We start from the raw sequence: 27,302 nt of genomic DNA, 5'->3' as shown, positions 1-27,302 counted from the left end.
GCGTCGGCTGCACCATGTCAACGCGTCTATCCTGACTATCTTGCAGTCTTATTTCTCGCTAACTCACGTTACGGGTCGCGACCTGTCAGCAATTCTCGAACCAGTCATCATCAGCTGTAGTACCTGTGGATGTTGCTCCAAGACGGTTGGTAATCCATTGCAAACCCGCTCGACTTCAACGGCCGGCGATGTGGATATCATTTGCCTCTTCTTTCGGCCGACCAAGGGTCTCCCTCGCGGCGAAGATATCTTTGGCAAGGATCGTAATCCTACCTATCGATCTGGCATGGCCTTGAGATGCGGAACCCCAATACGGAGACTCGGGTCTTACTCTGGCGGAGATTGAACCCCGAAAGTCAAGTTCGAACATCATGTTTCCCACTTACGATGTCCCAGTCGGAGGCGGTCCGAAGAGATTAGAGCCTCCGCGCGTCTCCTTCAATCCAGAACTTTTGTTGGCCGCGCGCCGTGCTACCCTCTAGGCTCTATCTTCCATGGGGGAAAACACCAAGCAAGAATCCGAACGCATTTGACCTTCCTCTTTCGACATGGCGCGTCGGCTGTTACCCGGTGCGAGCTCAGCAATCGCTGCAGTCTGACATGAATCGGCACTTTGTCCCGCCGACTCTATGGGTGCAATGGCGTTTGCTCACCAGGAGCCTCCCAATGATGGCAAACGACAGTCTCAGTGCTTACGTTCTCAATCTTTGCCGCCAACACGACGACATGGCCTCGTAGCCTGTCTTTGATACTTGCAAAGCACCTATGTTCCGCTTAGGCTCCGCGTCAACTTGGCAAAGATTGCGCAAACCTGTTGGTCAGATCACAAGAGATGTCGCCTGACGTGAGTCAACAACAGGCATCAACGCCGGTCCCAAGAAGTAAGCTCAACCTCGTGGCTTGCCCGGTCATTGTTGGGGTGAGATCATTCAAGCTTGTTTGACAAGCCTCTTTATTAATCGATCAAGTCTTGTCGGTTTCTCATAGCTTTTGGATTGCCCAGCCCTGCTCTCTCCGCTAAACAAATCCCACACTCATTCAAGCCATTGAGTTCGACCCAGCATTGACCCCTGGTTTTCTCAGCGAATAGCGCACCCTTGACGAGCCATTACATACATCACCGCTCACTGCTTAGACCAATCTGAACAATGAGCTCGAGATGTCTCAACGACGACTCCCTCGGGCCTAGTGTTCAAGGCTGCCGCGGTGATTTCGACTTTACTCTCCGGTTCGAGAGGATATTCTTGGCCATCATCCCTGCGGCCGTTTTTATCGCTCTCTCGCTTCCGCGTGTTGCCTACCTTGCTCGCAAACCACGCATCGTCGGCGCCAAAGCTTTTCAAACAATGAAATTGGTAGGTCATAGTGATCAGGTGACAAGCTTCGTCTGTGGCTTGGTTCTAAAGTTTCACTTCTTTTAGGCCATCATAACAGTGTTTGCGACACTGCAATTCGCAATTCTCATTCTTCAAACAACCTCGAGTGGATCGCGCATCGATGGTTTTGCCGCCTCAGCCTCAGCTCTTGGCTTCCTCGCCGCTCTCTTTATGGTCGGATTATCGTATGCCGAACACTCCAGAGCACCTAGGCCCTCGTTGCTTTTGACCGGCTACGTATTTCTCCAGATTCTCTTTGACGTTGCTCAAACGAGGACATCATGGTTGGTAGCTAGGACTTTCTCAACACAACTGTTTGCAAGACTGTTCACGGCCTCGCTGGTAACAAAGCTCGCCATCCTCATCATCGAGGCCCAGAGGAAATCACGATGGATCCACTGGACCGCCGAAGAACACAGCCCGGAGGAGACAAGCGGCCTGTTCAGCCTAGGCGTTTACTGGTGGCTCAATCGTCTCTTCCTCCACGGATATCGCAACGTCCTGAAGATCGGCGACTTGTATGCTCTCGACCGTGGCATGATAGCCGAGACGATGCAAATTACTCTCGCTCAAGAACTTGAGAAGGGCAAGAACCGCGGCAAAAATCACGGGCTCGCAAAAGACTTAGCCAAGGCGTTGGCTGTCCCTCTACTCCTGCCCGTCGCCCCACGGATTGCCCTCATCGGATTCAGCTTCAGCCAGCCGTTCTTCATTCAGACTCTTTTAGAGTACCTTCAAGATGACAACGCGTCAAAGAACTTGAGCTACGGTCTTATCGGAGCTGCTGTTTCAATCTATACCGGGATCGCTGTCTCAACGGCTCTGTACTACTACTTCCAGCAGCGAGCCTTGTACATGTCTCGGGGCTGCCTATCAGCGATCATCTACAAGAAGACCACCGAAGCCGCACTTACAGACACCGGTGACGCGGCAGCAGTGACTCTCATGAGTACTGACACCGAGCGCATCGTTCGTGGGTTCTACAGTTTGCACGAAATTTGGGCCAACGTTATCGAAATCGCACTTGGATGTTGGCTGCTACAGGGCCAGCTTGGGACAGCCTTCGTTGCGCCTCTCGTCGTCATTCTCGTGTGCACCGGCGTCACCGCTGCCGTAGCCAAATTCACCGGCGAGCGCCAATCTCGCTGGATGGCCCAGATTCAAAAGCGCGTTGGACTTACTGCCAACGTCATTTCCAACATGAAGTATCTACGCATCTCCGGCATCACACAGCCTGTCGCAGAGTTCGTCCAGAAAATGCGCGTGGAGGAGATGCGCATCGGCAACCAATTCCGCTGGCTGATCATCGTCACGGCGCTTGCTGCACTCGCCCCAAGCATGTTATCTCCCGCAATCACGTTCGTCTTCGCACAAGAGCGCCTTGATACTACGACCATCTTTACGTCGTTCTCATTCTTGGTCCTTCTCAACAACCCATTGGGCCAGCTTTTTCAGTCTGTCCCCACGATCATCGCTGCTTTTACTTGTCTTAATCGGATTCAAAAGTACATTGAAGGAGAATCACGTATCGATTTCCGGCAATCTGCCCATCCTTCAGCCTTCCAGGAGAGGCCATCCGACGAGAGCCCATTTCGTGACAACTCGGATGGCATTTCCCTGGAAACGTTCCCGGATCGGAAAGACTCCGAATCCAACAGCACGAGGCCAGCGATTTCCCTTGTCAACGGCAGCTTCGGCTGGACAGCAGATAAGATGGTGCTCCGGAACATCACTGCCTCTATTCCGGCCGCTCAGCTCACTCTCGTCGTTGGGCCCGTAGCATCAGGAAAGTCCACCCTGTGCAAGGTTCTCCTAGGTGAGGTGCCATTCAACACCGGCTTGGTCTCCGTGCCATCACGCAACGCTGCCATCGGATACTGTGAACAGAACCCGTTCTTGTCAAACGGTTCCATCAAGGACAACATTGTCGGATGGTCGACTTTCAATCAAGCCAGATACGACGAGATCATCGACGCATGTATGCTCCGGACGGACCTTCTGCTTCTTCCCTATGGTGACGATACGAAGATTGGAAGCAACGGGATCATGCTCAGCGGTGGACAGAAGCAGCGTGTGTCACTGGCGCGTGCCCTGTACTTGATTAGCGATCTTCTGATTTTCGATGACATCCTGAGCGGGCTAGACAATGACACAGCGTCTGAAGTATTTCGGAGGGTGTTTGGGCTCGACGGAATCATTCGCCGACGGAAATCAACAGCAGTACTTTGTACACATGCCATCAAGTATCTGCCACTGGCAGACCACATCATCGCCTTGGGGACGGATGGCACTCTTGCTGAGGAAGGTACTTTTGCCGACCTGATGCGTGATAAGAAGTATGTCGCTAGTCTTGGGGTGAAAGCCACAGACTCTGATACCGATTCCGACTTTGGGTCTGAGACTTCCAACAAACCTACCGCCGGTCAGCCTCCAAAAGCGAAGCGTTCTCCGGCCGTTGCCGACGAAATGATGGAGAAGTCGAGACAGACGGGAGACGTGAGGGTCTATGCCCACTACTTCCGGAGTCTAAGCTTAACGTCAACTGTCATATTTGTTCTCTTCTCCGCATCCTACTCCGTGTGGAACCAATTTCCTACGATTTGGATGAAGTACTGGGCCGAGGATACCCTCCACAAAAGTAGCGGATACTATGTTGGATTATTCGGTCTCTTCAAGGCGTTGCAGCTCATTTCTCTCATGGTGGCAGGTGTTGCCTTAATCATCTACATGACCACTTCTTCCGGCACCATTCTGCATCAGCAAGCGTTGAAGACAGTCATCCATGCGCCTCTCACATTCTTCACGACCACAGACTCTGGCGTCATCACAAACCTCTTCTCTCAGGACATGACACTCATCGACAACGAGCTGCCGATGGCGCTGCTTAATGCTGTGCTGGCCGGATTCGAGTCAATCGGCATGGGGGCTGTAGTCGCCGTTGCATCCCCCTACATGGCTGTTAGCTACCCCTTGTTGATTGCTTTCTGCTGGATCATCCAAAAATTCTATCTTCGGACTTCTCGCCAACTACGACTCCTGGATCTCGAGTCCAAAAGCCCATTGTAGTATGTACACGAAGACTAGGCGGTTGAACAGTATTTCACTAACAGCTGCTAGTACGCATTTCCTTGACACCATCAAGGGTGTTGCAACGATACGTGCCTTTGGCTGGGCGCACAAGGACATTGCTCACAACCAGCACATGCTGGATACCTCACAACGACCCGCATATCTACTCGCCATGATCCAGCAATGGCTCGTCGTTACGATGCAGCTCATGGTGGCCGGTTTGGCCGTCGTTCTTGTGACTCTCGCCACCCAGCTCCGGGCCAACTCAGGTTTCACTGGCGCCTCCCTCGTCACTCTGATGTCCTGGGGCGAAACTCTTTCATCACTCGTCCGGTTCTACACCCAGCTGGAGACTTCGATCGGTGCCGTTTCTCGTATCAAGACCTTTTCTGAGAAGGTTAGCCCTGAAGACCTGGAAGGCGAGGATATCGAGCCGCCCGAAGAGTGGCCTGAGACCGGGCGCATCGAGATCACCGGCGTCTCTGCTTCATACAAGTAAGTTGATCTGGACCCGTTCGCAGACCGCGCTGACATCATGGAAAAGCAACGAACAGCAAGCAACATCAGATGGCGTGACGACTCCTCCGCATCTCGCTCTGAAAGACCTCAATTTCTCCATTCAGCCTGGCCAGAAGGTTGCACTATGTGGCCGAACGGGCAGGTAAGCTACCTTTCGGATGAGACTGGCTACCTTAGGGCACTATACGAAGTGGATGGATACTGACCTCATTTGTTTAGCGGCAAATCATCACTCATTCTCCTCCTCCTCCGGCTACTAGACCCGGTCTCGTCCTCTCCAAAGAATATCGAGATGGATGGCATCCCCTTCCACCGCATCGACCGCTCAAGTCTTCGCCGCCGCATCATCTCCGTGCCCCAAGATGCGGTGTTCCTCCCCGATGGCAGCACCATCAAGGCAAACATCGATCCTTTCAACGCAGCCACAGACGAAGAGTGCTTCTCAGTCCTCCGCGCCGTGCAACTCGGCACCTTTGTCGAAGAGCGCGGCGGCCTGCGCGAGTCTATGAGCGCAGACAGTCTTAGCGCAGGACAGAAGCAGCTCTTCAGCCTTGGGCGAGCGATCCTGCGACGCCGGATCAAAGACGCCAAGTTCAAGCGGCGCGGCGGTGGGATCTTGTTGTTGGATGAGGTCAGCTCCAGCGTCGATCACGCGACGGATAGGTTGATGCAGGAGATCATTAAGGAGGAGTTTAGGACGTATACGATTGTGATGGTGTCGCACCGCCTGGACATGGTGATGGACTTCTTTGATGCGGTGATTGTCATGGATCAGGGGCGCGTCATTGAGACGGGGAGCCCGAGGGAGCTTGTTCAGACGGAGGGGAGTCGGTTTGGTGAGCTGTGGGCGATTGAGAATCAGGGAAGGTCGAGGAGTCCTGTCAGGTAGCCACGGTTCATGGTGGAAGCATCACTGTAGCAAGCGAATGATGTTGATCAATAAAGAGCATGTTCTGGTATGGCAGTCCTTGAAAATGGAAGAGAACATTCAACACAGGGGACAATATTAACACGGGAGGGGATCGATGCGGTACGCGGGGCCAGGCAAAGAATGACCACCCTCTGTTTATCAACTTCACCCCAATCCTGTAGCAAACATTCAGGAATAAACATCTTCTTCTCATCTATTACCAATGCTGCAAGTCACATCAAAGAATGAGTATTTGCTGTTCACTCGTCCCAACTCTATAAGTAAACGCCAGAGAAGGCCCATATCCGATCCATTTACCTTGATTCCATGACGAACACGACCACGACCCCATAGCTTGATGATCAATATTCTATCACCACTAAGGACCTCTACTTTCAAAAATCAGATTTGCAACATGGCATCCAATCCGAACTTGAAGGCTCTCTTAATTATTGGACAGCGTCTTCAGGTCAACATAGACTTCGACCCGAACGAGCCAGAATCCCATCGAGAAACCGTCGAGGGAAGTTGCGCAACTATCGCACTTGCGGCCTATTGTTCCTTTCACAACCAAGCTGAAATACAAGTTCAGGTGATGACTCTAGTTGGGGATGACGGTTTCGGCGGGATAGTGAATCAAGCACTGAAAAGGAACGACATAATTGCACACCGTATTGAAGAAGTCGAGAGCAAAAGAACAAACGTCTACCTCAACATCAAAAACCCACCGGCGAGAATCGAACGGCGTTGAACCTTGATGCGACACTGACTACGCCCGACCTATGGAAGGGGTTCAACTTTCGCGTCCGCGACCCTGTTAAAAAGCCCAAGCCACCAACTCTGCTCATCATTTCGACAGAATTGGAAAAGAATGCCTTTGAGCAAGCACTGAAAAGTGCTACATTTAATCGCCTTGAAATATGCTTGAGCAAGGTGCCTCCGTATCCTCTCGATAAGAGTCATTTCGAGCAAATTGCATATCTTGTGGTCGATAAAGAGGAGGCCCAGAGGTTAACTTCCGAGGAGGGAGGGGGATTCAAAGCTGCTGAGCAGTTATGTCGCTTGGGGGTGAAAAATGTGATTATCACACACGGTCATGAGGAAGCATGGTACATGCTTGGGCCTTATGAGGCCAACAAAAAGCTTCCATGGGACCGCTCTACTGGCATTTCAAGCGGCAAAAACAAGTATACTGATGTCGAACGGCAATTGATTTCTCTCCCTCCTCTGCATCTTCTGGTTTGTACACTGATATAGGCGAATAGGGACACCTTTACGGGGGCACTTGCAGCAGCTTTGTTTGCACATCAGGGCAAAATTTCCAGAGAAGTTATGAACAAATCACTCCAGACTGCGTTAATAGCTGCTAGGATTGCTGGTCAGAGAGCCGGCGCGACGGAGGATATTATGCCATGGTTTGTCGAGATCAACCGTTTTCGAGTCGCTAACTGCCAGGCTCAAAATCAATCGTCCCCTCTTATTATCTAAAGCCCAGGACACGTTTTCCCATTTGGCATTTTGGTATCTTGATACTTTTCCTTGTCTTTTTTTTTTCTTGTCTCTCTCAGTTTGATTTTTTAACATACCTTTACATTTGAGTATGTTGATTCCAAAACCTTCTGCGTTTGGGGGTTTTCCCGCTAATCTCTTTTTCTTCAAACTTTAGGACAAGCATAGAAAATAAAAAATAAAAATAAAAAACTATTCTCAGACCAAAAATTATTATCGTTCTATGACCGCACTTTGTAACCAAGTCGAGAGCCTGAATTTGGAATGTTAATCTCTCCGCAGTGTCCAGCTTTGCCGGTAGACCGGATTACGATGGGCAGGGGCGGAACTCGCCTCCTGTGGCGAGCCAGTTGGCGACAGAGTGCTCGAATTATCGAGAGGGGAATTATTCAGGAAGGCTGGTCTTGGGAATTTGTTTGGAGGCTGTATGGACGTGTTCCCGGAGTCTAAATGATATTCCATAGGTACTTTTCTTTGTCAATTTTACCAGCGCAGCTTTCTAGAAAGTACTGGTGGTGAATCTTAACCGCCAAAACTGCATAATTTACCTCGACGATTGTTGGCTACATAATGCCCTGCACTGTAGTGTTAATAAACTTGCTCCTCTGTGTTCCGCAGGAAGCAGTCCATGGGCCGTCAGAGGTGACCCGTCTTGGGGAGTAACACAGCCTTGTTGCTGCTTGCATGCATTGTTATCATTCTTGGCCTACGATGTTGGCGTTCCTAGGTATATGAACAGTGCCAGCGGGCCATATAGCGAAGCAGCTCTGATATACTGATCTTCCCTGATTGAGCCAAATCGAAGGCCGTCACCGAATGACTGGAAAGGGCGTCGACTTGTTTGCTCTATATGGCGTCAGTAGCCGACGTAGGTACTTAAACCCTGTCCAGCAACAACATGAAGATGCTACACCGCTTTACCCCACTACCTTGGAGAACCATCTTTCAATTGCCCGGTGGCTATAAGTTGCTGTCCCCATACACTATTGTAAGGCCTCACGTTTGAAAGATTACACCATAGCACCGCAGAATATTGCAGTTATGGAGGCTGATTCCAAACCTAGGAGGGAATGGCCTCGCAAGTCACAATCAGGAAGCCTTTGATGGAGAGTGGACTAGCGCCCTGGTTTTACCACCGTTATCATAAGAAATAATGGGAAGGCTTGTCCGAGAGCTTGTTGAGTTGATATAGAGTCTGTCCAGTGAGCTGTGGGCGATTAACAATCGGGGGAAATGCACGTAAGATGGATATCTTCAATTTGGGAAGACACCAACCCAATGATAAAGAGAGACGATGAGAAAGGGGCTCTGCCTTGGTATTGTAGTCTGTGAGTACGTTGGAGGCGTCTCACCCAGCTACAAGGTCACAATATTATTGAGCCGCGCAGACATGGAAATTCCCGGGTTCTATACGAGGGCAGACAAAGAAAGAGGGTCTTCTGTTCTCCCACTCAGGTCTTATGAATGATAATCGTCATCACAGCCCGCCAATTTTACGATTCCTGACTTGCTAACATCAAAGAGCCTTACGATTAACGATTATACCATGGAACCGGAGACGAAAACCATCGCATTATTGGGACGCTGGGTGTTGATCGCATCATGGTCGTGCTCCATTTCTCAAAAGCAGGAGAGAGTGTTGCAGCAAGTCATTCCGAGAAAGCCTAGGGGGGGGGTGGGTAGGCAAGGCTGCGAGCACCGCGCTTTCGACATACCGCTCCTGTCGCAACAAGTCATCGCTAGGCAGGGGCGATGGTGTCATTCGGGTTAAGATAATGGGTAAGGCCGGTAATGATCACTACGGAAAGACTCTTATTCAGAAGCTACTCGAGAACGATATTGACGTCTCTGGCGTCAAAGAGGTGTCCAGCTTCCTGCCCAGCAAACGCGTCGTCATGATCGACAAAGAAACCCACGAGAGTCGGTGTGTTGTTAGCCCGGGGGCAACTGCGGCCTGGACGAAGGAAGATTTCAGCTACCCTGGGCAGTTTGGAGGTGACGAATGGCCGAACTTGATCGTGGCGCAGATGGAAATCGATAAGGAGGTCGTTGAGACTATGATTTACACCGCCGGTGAAGCTGGCATCCCGTTCTGCTTGAACGCCGCGCCGGCGAGTCCTATTAACCCCGCTCTATACCGATTTATTACACATCTTGTGGTCAGCGAGTCTGGGGCTGCGATTCTGTTGGACTTTACGAAGGATAAGGTAGATAAAGACTTTCCAAAAACTGCCCAGAGACTTTTGAGCCTCGGGTTCGAGAACGTGGTTATTACGCTGGGTGCAAAAGGTGCTTATTACGCCGACGCGAAACTCAACGGGCACTGCGCTGGGTATCCCGTCCAGGTTATGGATACGACCGGAGCCAGGTGAGTAGTTCCATCTCATCAGATTCAGATGCTTTCGCAGACTAATACACGTGATAAGCGACGCCTTTACCGGGGCGTATGCGGCCGACTATGTGCGTCAGATGTCCAGTTCATCTGGAGAATAGGATATTAGGAGTGCCGTACTTCGCGCGAATAAAGCTGCTGCTGTCTCTATTGGATACATGGGCGCTCAGGGGCATATTCCGTGGGCGGATGAGATTGACCAGTTCGACAATCGACATGATGACAGAGATGACTTTTGACTAAGTAATGAGGCAAAAACTGTAATTTGTTCAGGAATGTGAGCTTAATTTCCCTGTCCTGCAATCATCGCTCTACAGTCACGCCGTGGAATGACGTCCGAATGGTGCCGGGCCGAACGGCGGGAGTACGGAGGGCCGCGCGGGCACTGGTCCCAGGCGGGGTTAAGGTTATCAGAATGGGGATCAAGGAGGGAATTCGCCGCAAGATTTCCAGATGTGGCTTTGGTGTAATATTACGATGCTGGCCATGATGGAAGAAGCCTAGACCGGGAGGAGGTGCAGCGCAAAAGATCGTGGGGTGTTCAGCCGCAATGCGAAGGTGTGCTTTTGCCAGCTTCCGACTTCGGCATAGTGAAGAAGCCAGCTGCCCAACCCCCTCTCTCTTCCGTCTGCCAGTACTTCAAAATGCAGCTTTCCTGACCATATTGGTAGAAGAATATAAATCTGACAATGTCCCCACGATTGGGGTTCAAGAGGTCATGGTGAGGTTGGATAAGTGAGTATCCTGCAGCAAGTTCTGCTTCGGGAGCAAGGTGGCCATCAAAAGGACTCCGTAAGCACGCATCTTACAGAAGAGAACGAGATGTCTGGACTCTCTAGCCCCTCGTGCCCCTCATGGCGCCGCGGTTCCTGGTGACTGCGTGGCTTGCACATGTGGTAGCCCAGCGCATGCGCACCCCCGGCCGCCCCTCCTTCTAGAACATGGGCAGATCTACCTACCCGATCGGGATAGCAACCATGATGTCGGGGATTCGATAGTGCCATTCTTGTTGAACTTCTTTTAACGTTCTCCAGGCTCCAAGTTCGTGTGGTGTGCTTCGGATACCTTCCTATGTGGTCTTAGGTCTTGCGTTTGGGTTTTGCGCGTAGGTCCAGAGAAATGTGCTCATTAGTCACCAGTAGGTACTTAGGCAGCCTGGATTGGTCGACGGACCGGATGGAGCTTGGTGGATATGCGTACGAGACCTTTATCATTCTGTTACGCACTGGTTTGAAAGGAATAAAGTGCAAGCTGTTCAAGAGACGCGACATGCCGTCAGCATGAGACCAGATGAGGCAATGGTGCAGGGTGTCTCGGCCTCGGATATGCCCTTGAAGCCCGCCCGGGCTGCCGCTCCGGCAACGTTGGCGGAGGGGAGAGAGGGAGCTTGCTGATCTTCATCGGGTAGAGACATTCAAACCAACAGCTCCTCGTGTCAGCAAATGAGTCGATGATTTGATTAGCTGACGGGCCCGAAGTCTTGAACCTTGGTTGGTGAACGGGGCGTAAGGCATGCAGCTCCCATGTTGCCAAATGCCAGGCGAAGTACCGGTACTCCGCGATGGAGAGTGGGGGGGCGAAGCTGGAACAGGCACATGGGATGCGAACGATGTGATGCTGCAGATGGGTTTCTCTTAGAGTAGTTTGTTTGCCTGTAAGCCTTGTATTCAGTTGGTAAAGGCCGAGGATCCAGACTTGGCTCAAATCTTAATGCGCATGCGGGTGAAATTGTTGGTTCCTCTCGTTGCCCGACTGCTCGTGATCGGGCGAATGCGGCGGTGACTGGCATTAAGGATATCTTGTAGAACGTAAGACCTATTGGACCTTTACCAAGAATCAATAGCCTTTCAAGCCATGGTGAAGATTGTTTCTCTCACAAGCAATTCTTCTAGATTGAAGTCCAAGGAGAAGAGGTCGATTGATGTTGTTCAGTTGAAGGAGGAAGAGAGAACCTGGAGGGGTTGAGTGAGGTGCCCCTTTTCGGTACGTACCGTGGGCTCCGGACAAGTGGATCCTCGGATCATACAGCTGCCTAGATGGGTTAGACTAAGGTCCATTAGCTAATACAGGCTAAGCGAGAACACTCGGGCCATCAGCTTATCGCATTTACGAATGGCGCTAACAGGCGCCTTCCCTCGTGACACCCGCCGCCGTCTCTTCGTTTCCCCATCTTCTCCGTCAAATCCTTGGACCATCTCATGAACCACGACAGGATCCGCCTATGATTCTCACCGGTACCTGAACAAGCGGGGGGAAACGGCTCTATGGCAGTAGAACGCGGCTGTATGCGTCTTTTCTGCAACATCCTCAAGCCATGAACGCCATAGACGCAACCATCGATGCGCCCCAGCTCTCTCCAACGACGTCGGTCGCCGACTATCGTGTCGGTAGCGATGGCTTCTTTCTTATTGTCAATGTCTCGACTACGCGACCATGATAATATCCGTATGCAGATATGAATACCAGCATATCGGACCGGTGCGTGAACCTGCATTGGAGTGCGACAGGCCCACCGGGTGGCACATAGCCATTGCCATGTGCCTTTGGAGCAACAAGTACAACCTCTTGGCTGCCTTGCCACACATGATGGCTTCATCAACCCGTCGACGCGGTGTCTAGTTGCTCAACATCGGACGAAATACGGCTTGCTACGAGGCGGTCCTATCAAAGGATCGACCACCCGCCCGATTCCTCGTCTGGCGAGGGCCCAAGTGCTCTTCTGTGAACTGTCGACCAGCACCCAGACACAGACCATCCACGACCCACGCTATCAAGACAATCCTAGGTCTTGATACCACCTCTTGGCATGCACAACGGCCGGGTTGTGGAGGACATCTCAAGGCGGTAGGTCTCCAACGAACGGCGCACCCGTACCGCACGCCATTCGCACTATTGGACCCCGCCTGGCCTGCATCCTCTGCGCCGTGCCATCCACTGCATCCCAACGAGGAAGCTCATCCAAGGCTTGGCGGCTCTCCGAATGAACAACAGTCATTGACCGGCATCAACGTCCAAGACTACGAGTCGCCCGTCTGGACCCTTGCGAAATTACACTCTCGTTGTTTGCCCCAGATAGGACGGCCCATGCCTCATGGGTCGCGCCATTCAACCGCCGGGCGAGCATGCCTATTCTCTCTCTGTCTCTCTATGCTTCGGCTTCCCCATCCCCCAGTCTTTGGGCCTTGCAGCAAAGCACTCGATGCGATGCTCAACGCGACTCTGCACCTGGCCATGCAACTAAACATGCGCACACAAGACAGATGCAGCTAGCTGCGTACAACTTGGTAGCTCTGGCCAATGAGCATGCCTCTGAATCCTGGATATCACGTCTTCAACAGGGGATATGAGCAAGGTAGCTTCATCTTCCTCGTGCTACCTCTCATAACGTCTCTTGCTATGCCGAGCTTGAGACTGGCCGCACTGCTAAGCATGCATGGGTTCATGGACATCTGCCTCCCGGAATCGGCGACGCCACCTTACGGGCAGCTGGTCGTCAGCGAGAAGCGTGAGATAAGGACTACTTAAACCACGCCGCCGCTGCGATGCCATCTTGACATGGCTTCCTTCGATAGCTTTGCGCTCTCTCACCCTCGTTCATACCAAGGCAAGACCCAGCACCCGGCAAGATGCGCATCTCGGCCACTGTTTCCGCCTTCGCCCTCGCTCTCCACCTTGGAGGCGTTGCGGCCCTCGGCCCTCGCCAAGAAGCCAGCGACGAGAAGGAGACTCCCACCTTCATCGCCAAGAGCTTCATCATCGAATACGCCCCTGTGAGTGCCCGCTGCGCGTGGCTGCTGCCCGAAGAAAACCTTCCCAAAGGTTGTAGTCCCCAGCTGACACTCACCGTCTTTCTTACTCTAGGGTTCCAGCGCTCGTGTCCGTCGTCAAAACGTCGCCTCCACAGACGGCATCACCGTCGTCAAGGAGTTCGCCAGCAACGTCTTCTCTGGTGCCAGCATCGAGACTGACACCTTCACCCTCGACACCCTGCAGGAGCTCCCCGATGTCGTTAACGTCTGGGTCAACGAGCAGATCAAGCTTGCGCCGACAGAACCCAAGGCTGCTGCGCCTGAGGATGCTCCCACATACTCGACACACAATGCCACTGGTGTAGCCAAGCTTCACGCTCAGGGCATCTTTGGTAAGGGTGTCAAGGTCGGTGTTGTTGATACTGGTATCTGGTACAAGCACCCTGCTGTAAGTTGGAGCTGCGCCCATCGTGGTTGTGAACATGCACTTACAACATGCTAGCTGGGTGGTGGTTTCGGCCCTGGTTTCAAGGTTGCCGATGGCTACGACTTTGTCGGTGATGGTTCTTACCCGGCCAGCGGTCCCAAGGCGCCCGATGAAGATCCTCTTGACACCCGCGGCCATGGTACTCACGTTGCCGGTATTGTCGCTGGCAAGACTGACTCGTGGGTCGGTGTTGCCCCCGAGGCCACTCTTCATGCCTACAAGGTCTTCTCCAACGCGGCGTCTACCGACACGGCTACTCTTATTGAGTCATTCCTTGCTGCCTACGACGACGGTGTCGATATCATCACTGCCAGCATCGGTGGCTCCAACGGCTGGTCTAACAACGCCTGGGCCGAAGTTGCTTCCCGTTTGGTTGATGAGGGTATTGTCGTCACCATTTCCGCTGGAAACAGCGGTGCCAGCGGCCCTTTCTACGGCAGCTCTGGATCGTCCGGCAAGAATGTCATTGCTGTGGCTTCCGTCGAGACGGAGGTCTTCCCGGCCATCCCCTTCGAAGCCACCTATGGCGGCAGCGAGACCGTCCGCGTTGGATACCTTCCTGCGGGAACCTACTTCCCCAACACCATCGTCGACTGGCCAATTGTCGCTCTCAACACCGATACGAGTGCCACCGCCGATGGCTGCACGCCCTACCCGGCGGGCAGCCCTGACTTGACGGGCAAAATTCCCCTGGTTCGTAGAGGAACTTGCACGTTCCAGGTCAAGCAAGAGAACCTCGCTGCCCTGGGCGCAAAGTACATCCTCATTTACAACAACGCATCGCCCATGACGACTCCCAGCACCAGCAACACCGACAGCCAGATCGCCATGATCACTGCCGATTCCGGTGCCGCTTTCATCAACGCCATCAAGGCCAACACCACCGTCACTGCTGACTTCTCGGTCAACCCCGAGATCCCGATTGCTCTCGACTACCCGGCTGGAAACCGCCCCAACATCTTCACCAGCTGGGGTCTGCTGTACGACAACCAGCTGAAGCCTGACATTGCTGCCCCCGGTGGTAACATCTTCTCTACCTACCTCGACGGAACCTACTCCATCCTATCGGGCACAAGCATGGCCTGCCCTTACGTGGCTGGTGTCGCCGCGCTCTACATCTCTGAGAAGGGTGGTCGCAGCGTCCAGGGCAAGGGTTTCGCCCGTGCTCTGTCCCGTCGCATCATCTCCAGTGGTTACGCTCTGCCTTGGTCCGATGGAACTGCTACGGACTATGGCTACAGCGCGCCTCCGGCTCAGGTTGGTAACGGTCAGATTGACGCCTGGAAGATTCTTAACTACGACACTCAGCTCGAGTTCGAGAAGATCCAGCTCAACGACACCCGCTACTTCAGCCGTTACCACGATGTTACCGTCACGAACAACGGCAAGTCGGATGTCACCTACAAGTTTTCCGTTCAGCCTGGTGCTGGTGTGGATGCCCTCGCCTGGATCCCCGCCACCTCCAGCCTGCCCGGCACTAAGCGTGTCAAGACCTTTGCCCAGCTTGCCCCCAAGACGTACACTCCGGATATCAGCCTTCCTCGTGACTTCACCCTGAAGGCTGGCGAGACCAAGACTGTGTCCGTTAACTTCAACAACCCCGATAACCTCGGCTGGAACACGACCGGCCTGCCGCTCTACGGAGGCAAGGTCGTTATCCAGGGCAGCAACGGCGAGCAAGTCTCAGTTCCCTATGCCGGTGTCGGTGCCGATCTCCGCAACACCCTCGGCGGTGTCCACGAAGCTGGCTGGCCCCAATCTGTCTCCACTGTGAACGATATTCCTATTAGCCAGAAGGCGTCCTATTCTTTCGACCTCAGCATTGAGGCCCAGGACTTCCCCAGGATTTTCCAGAAGCTCCTTTGGGGAACCCGCCAGACTCGTTGGGACATCTACGAGGCTGGCTGGACTGAGCGCCAGTGGGTCTACCCTCCCGTTGAGGGCCAGAACGGTTACATTGGTTCTGCCGCATCGTGGGTCGGCTCTGGCGAAATCCAGACCTTTGACCCCGCGCAATATGACCCCAACGATACCTTCACCTACCCCATCACCGACATCTACCGCAACGCTGGCGCGACCTACCACGAGCACTGGTGGTTCGGCAAGCTGGGCAACGGCACACAGATTGCGCCTGGTAACTACACCTTGCGCTTTGCCGCTCTCCGACCTTTCGGAAACCCCACACACGCGGACAACTGGGATGTTTACAAGACCCCTCAGATCCAGATCACAGGAAAGTACTAGACGTAACGGCTTGGTCTCACGAGCAGATAGTATGATATAGTAATGATTTAATACACTCATAATACTTATGAGAATTAGCCAATGGTTTATGAACTTTTCAGTGAGGCCTGGAAGCAAATTCCCTAGAAACATGTCTGAACCGGCCGCTGCTAGCCGGACCCCGCCTCTCTTCACGCAAGCCCCCATGCCGCACCCTGTTGCCAATTGCTGCAGCTCGGTTACAAGTTCGCTTAGTTGCCCCAAGTCAGCCTCACGCATAGCGGCATGAGCCTACGGCAGCCTACATGACGCGACCCTTCATCGAGATACGCAAAGTAGCAAAGATTCTCGGATGGCCATTGACGACTCGTTCGTCGTGCAGATTGGCCCCGCCGCTAACGCACAGAGCGTTATTTTGTAGACTGATCCGACAGAGGAACGGCTGTTAGTAGAAGCAAGGCAAGCGCGCTCACTTCCTCGCGGCCCGCGCCGCAGAAGTGGGTTTGATCGAGCTGTGATGGTTGGTAGGTAGGATCCGGCTTGCAGACCGAGACCTAGATGGGACGGTGATGTTCGGTTCATCAGATGCGAGTGCGTGACAGCCCACGCGTATGCAGGTCCCGCGGAAAACTTGATTTTAGCATATGTGACTGAGGAGATTGAGGGAATTGGTTGGCCGGTGCCTTTCGTTGCTGATCTTGGCTCTTTTCTTTGGGTCGCTGTACCGGACTTCCTTGCGTAGGAGATGTAATATGTCCTGACACGAAGATATATGTCAATTGAAAGAGGTATATCTTGGCCAAGACTCCCTCGATTGCTACCAAGCATGTGTGATAACCAGAGAGCAAGCTACGGTCCATACCTCCTAGTATCATTTGTTATAGTATATACGTTTCGCATTCGCAACCCAACGACAAGATGACGATCGAAGAGCAGCCCGAGCGGTTCAGCAACAATCGTAAAGCCGACTTTAAGTTAATCTACAATCAGCCCGATCCTCGCGCTTACTTCGCCGCTTTGACGCCGCTGCAATACCAAATCCCACAACAGGCGCTTCCCTTCGTCAAGCGTATTCTCCAGCATATCTCAAGCGGCAACCCATCACCAAACTTCAACGGTGATGATGTGGTGACCAAAGCAAACAAAATCAAGATTCTGGATGTATGCTCTTCCTACGGCATCAACGCTGCCCTCCTACGCCACGACATTGATATGGACGGCCTGGCGGAACACTACGCCTCCACCCCGAAACCCTCTTCTCGGGAACAAATCGAGGCCGACGAGCGGTTCTTTGCGGAACGTGTATTGCTGCGTGAGCAAGGCTCGGAAAACGAGATCGAGGTAATCGGCTTAGACGTCGCACCCGAAGCCATATCATACTCCGTAAAAACAGGCCTCCACGCAGCCGGCTTCACAGAGAACCTCGAAGCCTCCGACACCTCACCGGACTTCCGCCAAGCACTCCACGATGTCAAGCTCGTGGTGTGTACCGGCGGGGTAGGCTACGTCGGCGCCTCAACCTTCACCCGCATCGCTGCCGCCGCGCGGGCTTCGCCGAGTTCGCCCTCGGAATTGTGGATGGTGACGTTTGTGCTGCGCGTCTTTTCGTTTGATGAGGTTGCGGAGAGATTGAGGACGGAGTTTGGGCTTGTGACGGAGAAGGTTGAGGGCAGGGTGTTTCGGCAGAGGAGGTTTAGTTCGAGGGAGGAGCAGAGGGCTGCGGTTGAGGATGTTAGGCGCAAGGGGCTTGATGAGAGGGGGTTGGAGGGGGATGGGTGGTTTTGGGCGGAATGTTGGGTTACGAGGCCTGAGGGTTGGAGTGGGGAGGTTGGGAAGTTGGTTGAGGGTCTTTGAGGTTGTTGCGAGAGATGGGGTGTTGGTGACTGGATGTTTGCTCTCGTGTCTTGACGAGTGTAGAGGATTGACTCGATGGTCCAATATCTGGCACAAGTTGTATAGTCCTTTAGGTAAAATGGGTAAGTCAAAAGTGCCGTCGAAGCAGTCTTCGTCACTGGTCGTTTACCGCGCCTTTTGATCCGCAGATGTCAAAGCCGATGATGTCGAAGAGACGATCCAAAGACGCCACGTAACTTCAACCGGTCCACAATCGCACCCGGTGTTTGTCGTAGAGTCTGGCAGCTTTGAAATCCAAGCGATGGCGTACAGGCGAGACTCTGCTTTTCAAAATAGAAGGGTGCGGTCGACAATTGTCTCAAGACGATTCCTCATGGTGCTGACCTGTTGGGTACCTCGTAGTGATCGTGCTGACTAGTCGGCAGGCTTGAGTCTCGCAGCTGAGCTACGTCAAACATGTCGGCACTATAGAAGCGTAGAGTTGATTGAAACTGATGGTTCATCAAGATGGGCTGTCGAGTGACCAGCAACGTGGCCTGAAGAGCTCGTACTGTTTCTGGAGGCTGATCTAGGTTGTGGATCGATCGATAAATCCATGGTTCAACGTCTCTCAACTGACAGAGTTTTCCGACTTTGGTGACTGGAACTCGCTTTTGATTCGGGGAGCGCTTGTATGTCTATCCGTCGGCGTGGAGTCTCGTGACGAGTCAACTTCCATCATGCAATTGTGACAGTCCTTCAAAGCCCAGGCCTGTGTAGAAGGAACGCAATGCTGAGGTACGTAAGATGTTAGCTCTTCAAGACTCAAAACTGGCTGTAAGATCAACGGCAACCTCGAGTCGACTTTGAGGTTTCAGGTATTTGTCAAACCTTTTGCTTGGGTCTTTGGCATGCGCACTCTTTGCATCTCTGATGCTGGAGGGTACGAGGGATTCGATGCATTGCGTTGTTTCTAGTCGTTTCCAAGGAAAGGCTACCCCATTTGTCACGGTTTGCATCAATGATAGATCGATCGTCTCCTGTTAAGGTAAAGTCGTTCCTTAACAGCTTTCCAGCAAGTTGACAACTTTCACTCGGGCTCAACGATTCCCATGTCGGAAACGAGAACGAAAAGACTTTGCGCCAACACCAAGGCAGCAACTGTCATACTGGGCTGAGTAGATTTACGCTTAATACTAGCGTACCATAAGGCCCTCAACCAACCAAAAAGGTGAAGTGCACTCGGACCTCGAAAGAACAGGAGATTCCCACGGTTTGTCTCAGCTCGCAATTTCCCTCAACTGGTGAATTGGTGAATGCACATAGTTAAAGTGGTCGACTCGATTCGGAGCCCCATCTACCCTCCACCGTGTCCAGGTGCACCTAGATACCCGCAGACCAGTCACACCACTCACAACGTAGACCCGCGCCCCCTCGGACACACTTACCTTGGTAGGATACATTTTTATATGCAAACCGTTACGGAAAAGACCGATGCGTGTGGAAAGGACTGAGTCACCGACCGACAGATGACTGATCTGCTTACCAGGGCTGGCACAGACACGTAAGCCATAAGGGATCTTCATTGCCATTGGATCAACAATTCTTTACAACATTCCTTGACGGAACAAAATTCAGCAGTAAATCTGTCGATGTGATTCCTACGATAAGATTCGAAGAACGCCTTACCTGAGTTGCATGGGTCAGACCAGAACTCTAGGACGGACTGTTTTTTTCGAGTGGGTCGAGGCCTCCGAGCCCAAGCCTCCCCCTGTGTTGCTTAAGCCCCTTGAATGTTTATGTTACATGAGGGACCCTTGACAGACTTGCATGTCTTATGCGGGGGGCGCCGTTGATAGTCTCAAGATATTGAAGCTATTGCCAATTGGAGGTCATCTCCGCGGAACTCGGGGGATGTTCCCCATATTGTCCTGTACCGATTGCCATTACTATATCCGTACTTGAGGTATCCGTATCCCTCTTCAGTATATCTGCTGGTGCCGAGAGGCCCAAGCTTCCAATACTTCTACAAGGTCCCTATTCGCATGACCCCTATTCGCTGCTGTCATTTAGTAGTAACATGCATCGGCGAATGAATCATCTGGTGAATGCAAAGCAAAGGGACCTACTTTAGTTGATGGAGGCTGTTCTCGGGGCTTGGTCTGATGAGCACCGCCTGGTGTCTCATGCAAGCTACAGCTGCCAGTGAGACTCGTCGCACCGCGGACGCTTACCGTCCAGTGAAAGACGGTGTCACCATTCCGTCCCATGTTTTCGGGCACGTCTGCTTCAGAGCTTGTTTCTGGCCCCTAGACGAATCTTGCAGATCGACACTGACACGGCCCAGCTTAGACTTGGTTGGGGAAGTACCCCCTAGAGCTCGTGTCTCAGAATACAAAGCTCTACCTGAATTAAAGCCGTGGAAAAGACCTCTTTCCATGGCGCAGTCTATCAAATCGGATGACATTTCGTACCTCGTCGAGTTAAAACCCAGCATTGCATGTTGTACGCGTGGCTACAACCGATCCGGCGGCACAATGTGGCATTTTTGGTGATCTTGTGCGTGCAAACTAACTAACTTTCACTCCAAGCTACAAAAGTTCATGACCTGCCTAATGTGACGGCCAATCAATGACTTCAAGCCAGAACATTCCTAATAGCGTCACGCATCGGCTATCGGCAGTATGCCAACCAAATGAATGGCTATCCAGCATTTGTTATAGCGTATCGTTGAATTTTTAGTGCTAGAAACGTTTCGATCAGTGACACCAAACACGCATCGTAGCTCATCAGGGACTGGGTAGAATATGTCTCTTGAAAAACTCCATGACGCGTTTCGCCAAGTTTAGTCAAGTTGAGACTCTGCCGGCGTTGGTAACTAGCGTGGCACACGACGGGTCTTGGGGGCTCAATGTGGGTAAGCATGTAAATGATCCTAGATAAATTGTCCAAGCATGGTAATTCTTGGGGCTAAGAGCTGGAGACATTGATGCTAGCGAAACCTGAGCACGAAGCCCCTGATTCACTCCAAGGGCAGTCACCAATTTGTGCATTCAACAAGCGTAAGTCTTCGGCATTCAGCTCACAACATTGAATGATGGGTAAAGTCACTAATAGAACTTAGTTTAAGAGATGACTCTTAAAGACAAAAATAGAGTTGACAGCCAAGGGAATCGTTGCCCGACGACTTTAACTATCTCTCTAGCCAGGCTTAATCGTAGGAAACGTCAAGCTTCAAGCTCTAAGCGTTAATTTGTAGACAGACTTGAAATCACAACGATACTACGTTGCAAGCGTTCGTGTTCTAGGCAGCAGCCAATTTGAGTTTCACATGTTCCAGGCCTAGGTTCCCTGCAGATTTAAAGGCCCGGCGCTAGAAGGCACGGAGCTTCGGAGGCTTGAGGATAGACTAACCTACAATTGGCGGCGGCCTTACGCCGTTATTCCGAATCGCAGCACAGACGCCCGGCACTCGATGCCGAATCCAACTTGCCGTTGGAAAATGTGACCTGGCCAGGGATGTTGGTTGTCGAGAGAGATCTGAGACTGGGCCACTTGAATCTCCAGACTCCGCGGACCACGGGGCGAGAGCCTAGAGGGTATGTCCATCTCAGGGGAGACGGGGAAGAGACTAGGGATTGGAGGGCATCATCGGCCAGTCAAACTCTTTCGAGAAACCCCGACAATCGTGAAGAGACTGATACTTGGCCTCGTAGGGCTGAAAGAAGCGTTTTACTCAATCTATCGGCGTCGCCGTGTGGTCCACGCAGACTAGGCAGCTGTATTTCTTGTCCCGGTGGGGCTTGATTTGAACAATTTGGAGTCTTTAAAACTGCCTCACCATCACAAGCCCCATATTTCATGAGGTAAAAACTTACGTTTTCTCTGTGTGATTGGTTCTGTCGTAAAAGACTAAAACCTCGCGCCCAAACGCATGTCGATTCTGACGAAGGGGCTGACGTCGCAGGGACCAGCCAGGGGCACACGGCGGCCGAGGGTCGCGATCGTCCGTATTCGACACGTTGGCTTTATATAGTGGACGCCGCCCGAACGCGCCAATCTTGGCAAGTGTATCCCCTGTCTTAGTTCCTGCGCCCGCACAACCCGATTTCCGAGAGAGCCTCACTCCCAACGGTGTACGGAGTACTGAGTTCAGGATTCGACGGCCTGTCAGTGGCTACCTTGCCCTCTTACCAGTGAATCCTATGCGCCTAGATACGTTCGCATATACTATTACGCACACTACGCACCCGAAGCCGACCATGTCATTGGATACCTCGATCCCGGGTACGGGAGTCTTCTCGGTGGTACCCGCACCCAAGAAACCCAAGCGGACTAGGGCGAGCGCATCAAAGGTCAGGACCGGATGTCTAACATGGTTTGTGACAACACTGATGCCACTGTAGTTTATTAAAGACTGGTTCAACTGACGCCACCTACCCCATTGACAGCAAGTAAGGCTTCTCCGCCTCTCCCTACAACTACCGGCTGCGCTGCTTCATCCTCCACGTAGACAACTCCAGTTCTCCAGCAGCTAACAGAAATTCCGTTATCAGAGCCCGACATGTAAAGTGCGATGAAGCGAAGCCGTTCTGTAAGCGGTGTAGCAAGGACAAACACAAGTGCGATGGGTATCCGACCTCACTTCCAAACAAACGGCCGAGCCCGGCATCATCATGCTCGACCCGCTCGATTCCACCATCTCGGCGGCGACCAATCAACTCGGTAATGCAGCTATCGCCTCCTGTAGATTGGGACGTCTCCGGTACAACCCTCGAGAGGTTGATGTTCCACCACGTCAACCGATGTACTGTCCCGGATTTCGGAACCGCCACACCTCTTGCCAAGTTATGGAGCAACTACATCCTCCCACTGGGCTACTACTCAGACTCGGTAAAGCACGCCATCATTGCACTTGGCGTAGCTCACAGGGGATTTCTCGAGAACCCATCCTTTGACGAACAACCTTCCGAATCCGCCCTAGCGTTCAACGATCTAGCCGTGAGGCACTACCGAAAGGCCGTCTCAGAGACGATACAGATCATGGCCGATCCGTCACCCGTCAACATTCGAATCACGCTCATCTGCTGTCTAGTATTCGTTTGTTACGAGATTGTGCGAGGTCAATACGACAAGGCTATCCAGCACTTGAGGGCTGGCTCCAAAGTCCTCGAGTCACTCCACCAAGCAGCAATATCTAATCAACGCGACCCCTCGTCCCTGTCAGCCTACGATAGACAGCTGGCAGACACGGTCAAGAAACACTTTGACCAGTTGTGCGACATCACAACCATGTTCACATGCGTCGGCATGGACACCTCCATGCTCATTGAAGACGAGGTTGTCCCCGATCTATCTTACTTCACACAGCCAGAATCCGAAGACGAGCGCAACACACCGTTCGAAAACGTATCCGAAGCCCGGCATCGGCTGCACTTTGTCGAGTTGACGTTCTCAGACGCCTTTGAAGAAAGCTGGTTTTGCGAATCCGATAATTGCTGGCACTCAGGCGTCTCGGCCTGCAATACGCCGGAGCCTCCGCAAGAGGTGCAGGACCAGCAAAAGGCAGCTTGGGATGAGTCAACAAGGCTTTTTGAAATTTGGTGTTGCCGGTTCGATCTGCTGCAGGAGACTCTGCCAGACAAACTGGAGCCGGCGGACCTGGACGAACTGAAAGCACTTCGCTTCTCTCGCAAGAGCTGGGAGATTTTCAATGCCCAAGAAGGGCCGTGTGCCATGAAGACCAGCAACATGGCCGAGCTGCACGAGCTCGTCGACATGGCCGAGGAGATTGTGGCCGGCAGGGATGGACTTCCCCGGCCGATGTTTGCTCTCGCGGCAGATATTGTTCCCTCTCTTTCGTACATCTGCGCCTTTTGCGACAATGTTGACCTCGAACGGAGGATCGTCGATGTACTCCGTGGCATGAAGCGGAGGGAGGGAATGTGGGACAGCCGGGAATTGGCGAATCTGTATGACCTCGTCATTCAGGCCAAGACTGGCAACCAGTGGAAGGACGAATACAACTGGGAAACACTACCCAGCCTTGCGAGAATGATGGCAAATATGTCTTTGTCTAGCTCGGGGGATCGAGCGGGACCGCCGAGTCCCTTGACTTTGCTTTGAGAGTGCGGCATTGACGGAAGCGTGGAGTTTTGGGTTGATTCAAGGAGGGGAGTCATGATTCGTTCAAGGTGGAAACCTTCACTTCATGATTGCAGTGAGGACGGGTGACTCGATGTGGTCGTCGACTCTGTGGTCCGACAGCACTGCTCAGATGTATTCAATGAGAACATCATGTTTATGAAATTAGACAGTCGTCTGGGACAGAGTTTTAGAGTCTGAGGAAGAATCGTACCTGGTACCGTGTACAAAATAAACAAATACTAGACATTGAAATGTAGCTACTGGATATGCAGAACAAGAGGGAATAAATATGTACAAGAAGAGTATCAACTTTTGAGAAAGTGTCCATGGTTTCCATCCAGCCCCGTCGCATTTACCTGCGCAGCGACAGAGATTGGCCGTCGTTCAATTTATGCTCTGTGATTCGTCAAACATCATTCATAGCCTCCAACACGACTCGTCACCACCACTTTCGAGGATGTTTAGCGGTAACTGACAGAGGCGTCTCATTCTCGTAGATCATGATGTGCAGCTCAGAGTTCCGTACTGGTTGGACACGGGCGTAGTATCTGATGCGAAGACACCGTTAGCAGGTTGCCGAGACCTTAAGGAGAGAAGAAACGCTGTTTACCAAGTTCGATTTGGCTCTCGGAGCCGTTGCAAGAGCAGCTCAACCAAACTCGGGTAGTGCCGAAAATCGGCCCATAGACCGGGTCCTCGATGCGGTAGACATAGCAGTCGCTGCAGGAATCACCCAAGTGGCCTTTGCCGCTGTACTGCACCGCGAGAGTTAGCAACAAAAAGCTCATGAAATTCGATAGACAGTTCGCATACCTGAATCTTGGTGCCCGTGTAGGTGAAGCATTGGTTGAGGTCGAGGGAAGTCGACTTAACCGTGCCCTTGCCGTCACCGGCGTTGCAGTTCGCCGTCAGAACCTGGGTTGCGGGGTCGATGTGTTCGTCCGTGCAACTCTTGCTAAAGTCCCCTGCAGCGACTAGGGACGCTAGCATGGCAACGACGATGGAGAAGGTCTTCATGGTGTGGGTATTGGATCTGAGATGACTGATCTTTTGAGAAGAGTGTATCAAGGCTGGATGCTGCTGCTGTGAAATTTCTTGTTCATAACTGGACTTTCAGAAAGAGGCATATCCAATCTTTAATAGCCAGATGCGAACATCGGAGAAGAAGAAGTTTTACCGGGTGTTTTTAACTTCCGCATCATAGTTCCGGCCGACGGGGTTTGCAGCGTCGTATGCTTCGCTGCTTTCGGTTTGCCGTTGCAACCGCGGAATGCGTTCATTTGACCATAAGAACGTGACATCCAATACACCCAGTACCCAACGGGCAGGTGCGGAGCATCACTTTCCATGTTTGTGAATCTTAAAATCCAATCAGGGAGGTGAACGGCCCGGGACTGCAACGGCGGCTATCTGGACCAGCTTCACCAGAACTTTTGTCTTCCAACGAAGCGGATCCGACCAAACCCCCGATGAGGAGGGAGCCGGCCGAGGGGCGGTGACAAGACAACTCTGTTTGCCGTGTGATTATAACTCAACTTCTAAGCAGGATGTTTGCCTCCCTTCTCGAGCGAACCAACGGTGAGGCACGTCCACCATGTAAGGTTACAATTAAGGCTTTGTCACAGCGGGACATTATGCAAGGGTTCCAAGATACCTGCATGCAGTGGATCTCTGACATCCGGTCTAGACGCAGATCCTGACATGAAATCTCCTCATCTCGATCGTCCCGCGCGGTACTTGACGCTAGCCTTGATTCACTCACGTGTTGAGTGGACGGGCAGATCTTTCCGATCACGGGGCGTGTGAGTCTCAATCAAAGTCATAAGCGGAAAGGCTTTATGGGTATCTACATGGAGTGAGGGTTCGGGCATGGGGTTGCTGACTTGAGAATCTGAGTACCATCACTTGCCCGTGGTCATGTTGAGAAAACCGAGGTCTCATTCTTTGAAGGTGAGCTCTCACCTCTCACATGTTGTAACAGGTGTTTCTTGTTTGGAAACAAATGTTTCCTCAAAAACGGCGAGAAATGACAGTAATGGAAGGTGAGTGCCAAGAGGGGACAGTGAGAATAAGTACTTGACCGTGACACCGGCCGGCAAAAAGGTTCGGCAGGCCTGATTGCCTCCCTTGCATCGTGCCCCCGCCCCCACCTCCCGAGAAACCGGGTGATCCTTCATGGTTGCCACCAAACAACCCCGGAGGGTGGTTATCATATCATAGGTCTAGGCCATGTTCACGGGAACTAGCGCGTCAAAGGTCCCTGGCTCTTGACCAAACTACTAAAACGGTTGGCTGTAAAAGATCTTACATGTGATTAGACTCTCGCGAAACAGTACTGGTTTGTGATGCCGGAGCTGTTGGATATTGATTGGGAACCCAATGAAGAGACAACATGAGCAAGCACTCCATGATCATGCCAGATATATGGAATGACTAGAAGCAAAAAGGCCCGATGAACTGTGCGACGAGAATACCACACCAGTGACATTATGCGCCAGGTCACCCATCCAGGACGCCAACGAGTTGACACATCTGGTCTTTGATGGTCGGGATCTTCTGACCACTAACTGCGTAAAGACCATTCAATGAGGCGGGTGATTGATTACTGACCAAGCTATGCTCACAGTAAATGATGGCCCGATGCCTGAACCATGTTGGTTCATAAACAAGCTAGATCGTCTGGCTTGTTTGATGCGTGTGTCTTGCTGGAAATGGCCATATGCAGTAGTGTGGCATATGCACCTTGGTGCATACCCCTTTTTCTCAGGAACACAAATTTTCTTTCGAGCTATCCTGATTGGTCTTCGAAGAGTCCAGTCAGACAACGGACAGGTAATTGTCGACATCGAACGAGAATGACGCTTGGAAACCAAATGTACCGCATGGTTCATACAGCGAAGAGATGGATTTGAGAGCTTCATCAGTGGCGGCAAACAATCTTGACAAAATGAACAAGTTATTGAACTAGGCAGGGTGAAAGTATTCCTGAACAATGTTTCGGGTAGGATTACTAAGAAAGGTGTTGACAATACCAGCCTATCGTATTTGCACCTATCAACGTCTAAGGTATTCTCTGTAAACATTCTAA

The 27,302-nt window shown here is 52.2% G+C and overlaps 7 protein-coding genes across 7 annotated transcripts; 5 read left to right on the top strand and 2 right to left on the bottom strand.

Annotated features, from left to right (window-relative positions):
* Positions 1 to 1,148: 1,148 nt before the first annotated feature.
* Positions 1,149 to 5,853, top strand: BDZ83DRAFT_757385 (ABC transporter; the record flags this gene model as incomplete). Its single annotated transcript, XM_060514892.1, has 5 exons — positions 1,149 to 1,355; positions 1,422 to 4,441; positions 4,494 to 4,940; positions 4,990 to 5,106; positions 5,184 to 5,853. 5 exons carry the CDS (start codon positions 1,149 to 1,151, stop codon positions 5,851 to 5,853), a joined length of 4,461 nt encoding a protein of 1,486 aa, XP_060358993.1.
* A 3,305-nt stretch (positions 5,854 to 9,158) lies between these two features.
* BDZ83DRAFT_757384 (Ribokinase-like protein) lies at positions 9,159 to 9,876 on the top strand (the record flags this gene model as incomplete). Its single annotated transcript, XM_060514891.1, has 2 exons — positions 9,159 to 9,751; positions 9,810 to 9,876. 2 exons carry the CDS (start codon positions 9,159 to 9,161, stop codon positions 9,874 to 9,876), a joined length of 660 nt encoding a protein of 219 aa, XP_060358992.1.
* A 3,386-nt stretch (positions 9,877 to 13,262) lies between these two features.
* Positions 13,263 to 16,704, top strand: BDZ83DRAFT_121766 (subtilase). Its single transcript, XM_060501154.1, has 3 exons — positions 13,263 to 13,545; positions 13,637 to 13,972; positions 14,027 to 16,704. The coding sequence occupies exons 1-3, from the start codon at positions 13,402 to 13,404 to the stop codon at positions 16,253 to 16,255; spliced, it is 2,709 nt and encodes a 902-aa protein (XP_060358991.1). The 5' UTR covers positions 13,263 to 13,401; the 3' UTR covers positions 16,256 to 16,704.
* Positions 16,404 to 17,393, bottom strand: BDZ83DRAFT_121833 (uncharacterized protein). The gene has a single exon (XM_060501155.1). The coding sequence runs from the start codon at positions 17,060 to 17,062 to the stop codon at positions 16,553 to 16,555; it is 510 nt and encodes a 169-aa protein (XP_060358990.1). The 5' UTR covers positions 17,063 to 17,393; the 3' UTR covers positions 16,404 to 16,552.
* Positions 17,153 to 18,088, top strand: BDZ83DRAFT_591013 (uncharacterized protein; the record flags this gene model as incomplete). Its single annotated transcript, XM_060506391.1, has 1 exon — positions 17,153 to 18,088. One exon carries the CDS (start codon positions 17,153 to 17,155, stop codon positions 18,086 to 18,088), a length of 936 nt encoding a protein of 311 aa, XP_060358989.1.
* A 4,033-nt stretch (positions 18,089 to 22,121) lies between these two features.
* BDZ83DRAFT_639960 (C6 zinc finger domain-containing protein) lies at positions 22,122 to 24,468 on the top strand. The gene is made up of 2 exons (XM_060509459.1): positions 22,122 to 22,445; positions 22,621 to 24,468. Exons 1-2 carry the CDS (start codon positions 22,273 to 22,275, stop codon positions 24,191 to 24,193), a joined length of 1,746 nt encoding a protein of 581 aa, XP_060358988.1. The 5' UTR covers positions 22,122 to 22,272; the 3' UTR covers positions 24,194 to 24,468.
* Positions 24,453 to 25,729, bottom strand: BDZ83DRAFT_121570 (CVNH domain-containing protein). Its single transcript, XM_060501152.1, has 3 exons — positions 25,028 to 25,729; positions 24,825 to 24,969; positions 24,453 to 24,762 (listed from the first exon to the last, which is right to left on the bottom strand). The coding sequence occupies exons 1-3, from the start codon at positions 25,229 to 25,231 to the stop codon at positions 24,713 to 24,715; spliced, it is 399 nt and encodes a 132-aa protein (XP_060358987.1). The 5' UTR covers positions 25,232 to 25,729; the 3' UTR covers positions 24,453 to 24,712.
* Positions 25,730 to 27,302: the final 1,573 nt, after the last annotated feature.

This window comes from Colletotrichum acutatum, assembly GCF_030867785.1.
Source record: "Colletotrichum acutatum strain CBS 112980 chromosome Unknown BDZ83scaffold_163, whole genome shotgun sequence".
Lineage (NCBI taxonomy): Eukaryota > Fungi > Ascomycota > Sordariomycetes > Glomerellales > Glomerellaceae > Colletotrichum > Colletotrichum acutatum.
The sequence above is the reverse complement of the archived record's forward strand: the minus strand, read 5'-3'. Positions and strand labels throughout refer to the sequence as shown.

Excerpts from the sequence above, each read along its gene's own strand:
- BDZ83DRAFT_639960 (XM_060509459.1), top strand. The coding sequence starts at position 22,273 with ATGCGCCTAGATACGTTCGCATATACTATTACGCACACTACGCACCCG. Across the intron at positions 22,446-22,620 it reads AGGACCGGATGTCTAACATG|CAGAGCCCGACATGTAAAGT; the intron begins GTTTGTGACAAC and ends AAATTCCGTTAT.
- BDZ83DRAFT_121570 (XM_060501152.1), bottom strand. The coding sequence starts at position 25,231 with ATGAAGACCTTCTCCATCGTCGTTGCCATGCTAGCGTCCCTAGTCGCT. Across the intron at positions 24,970-25,027 it reads ACACGGGCACCAAGATTCAG|TACAGCGGCAAAGGCCACTT; the intron begins GTATGCGAACTG and ends CTCGCGGTGCAG. Across the intron at positions 24,763-24,824 it reads CGAGAGCCAAATCGAACTTG|ATACTACGCCCGTGTCCAAC; the intron begins GTAAACAGCGTT and ends TCTTCGCATCAG.
- BDZ83DRAFT_121833 (XM_060501155.1), bottom strand. The coding sequence starts at position 17,062 with ATGCTTGGTAGCAATCGAGGGAGTCTTGGCCAAGATATACCTCTTTCA.
- BDZ83DRAFT_121766 (XM_060501154.1), top strand. The coding sequence starts at position 13,402 with ATGCGCATCTCGGCCACTGTTTCCGCCTTCGCCCTCGCTCTCCACCTT. Across the intron at positions 13,546-13,636 it reads TCATCATCGAATACGCCCCT|GGTTCCAGCGCTCGTGTCCG; the intron begins GTGAGTGCCCGC and ends TTCTTACTCTAG. Across the intron at positions 13,973-14,026 it reads TCTGGTACAAGCACCCTGCT|CTGGGTGGTGGTTTCGGCCC; the intron begins GTAAGTTGGAGC and ends ACAACATGCTAG.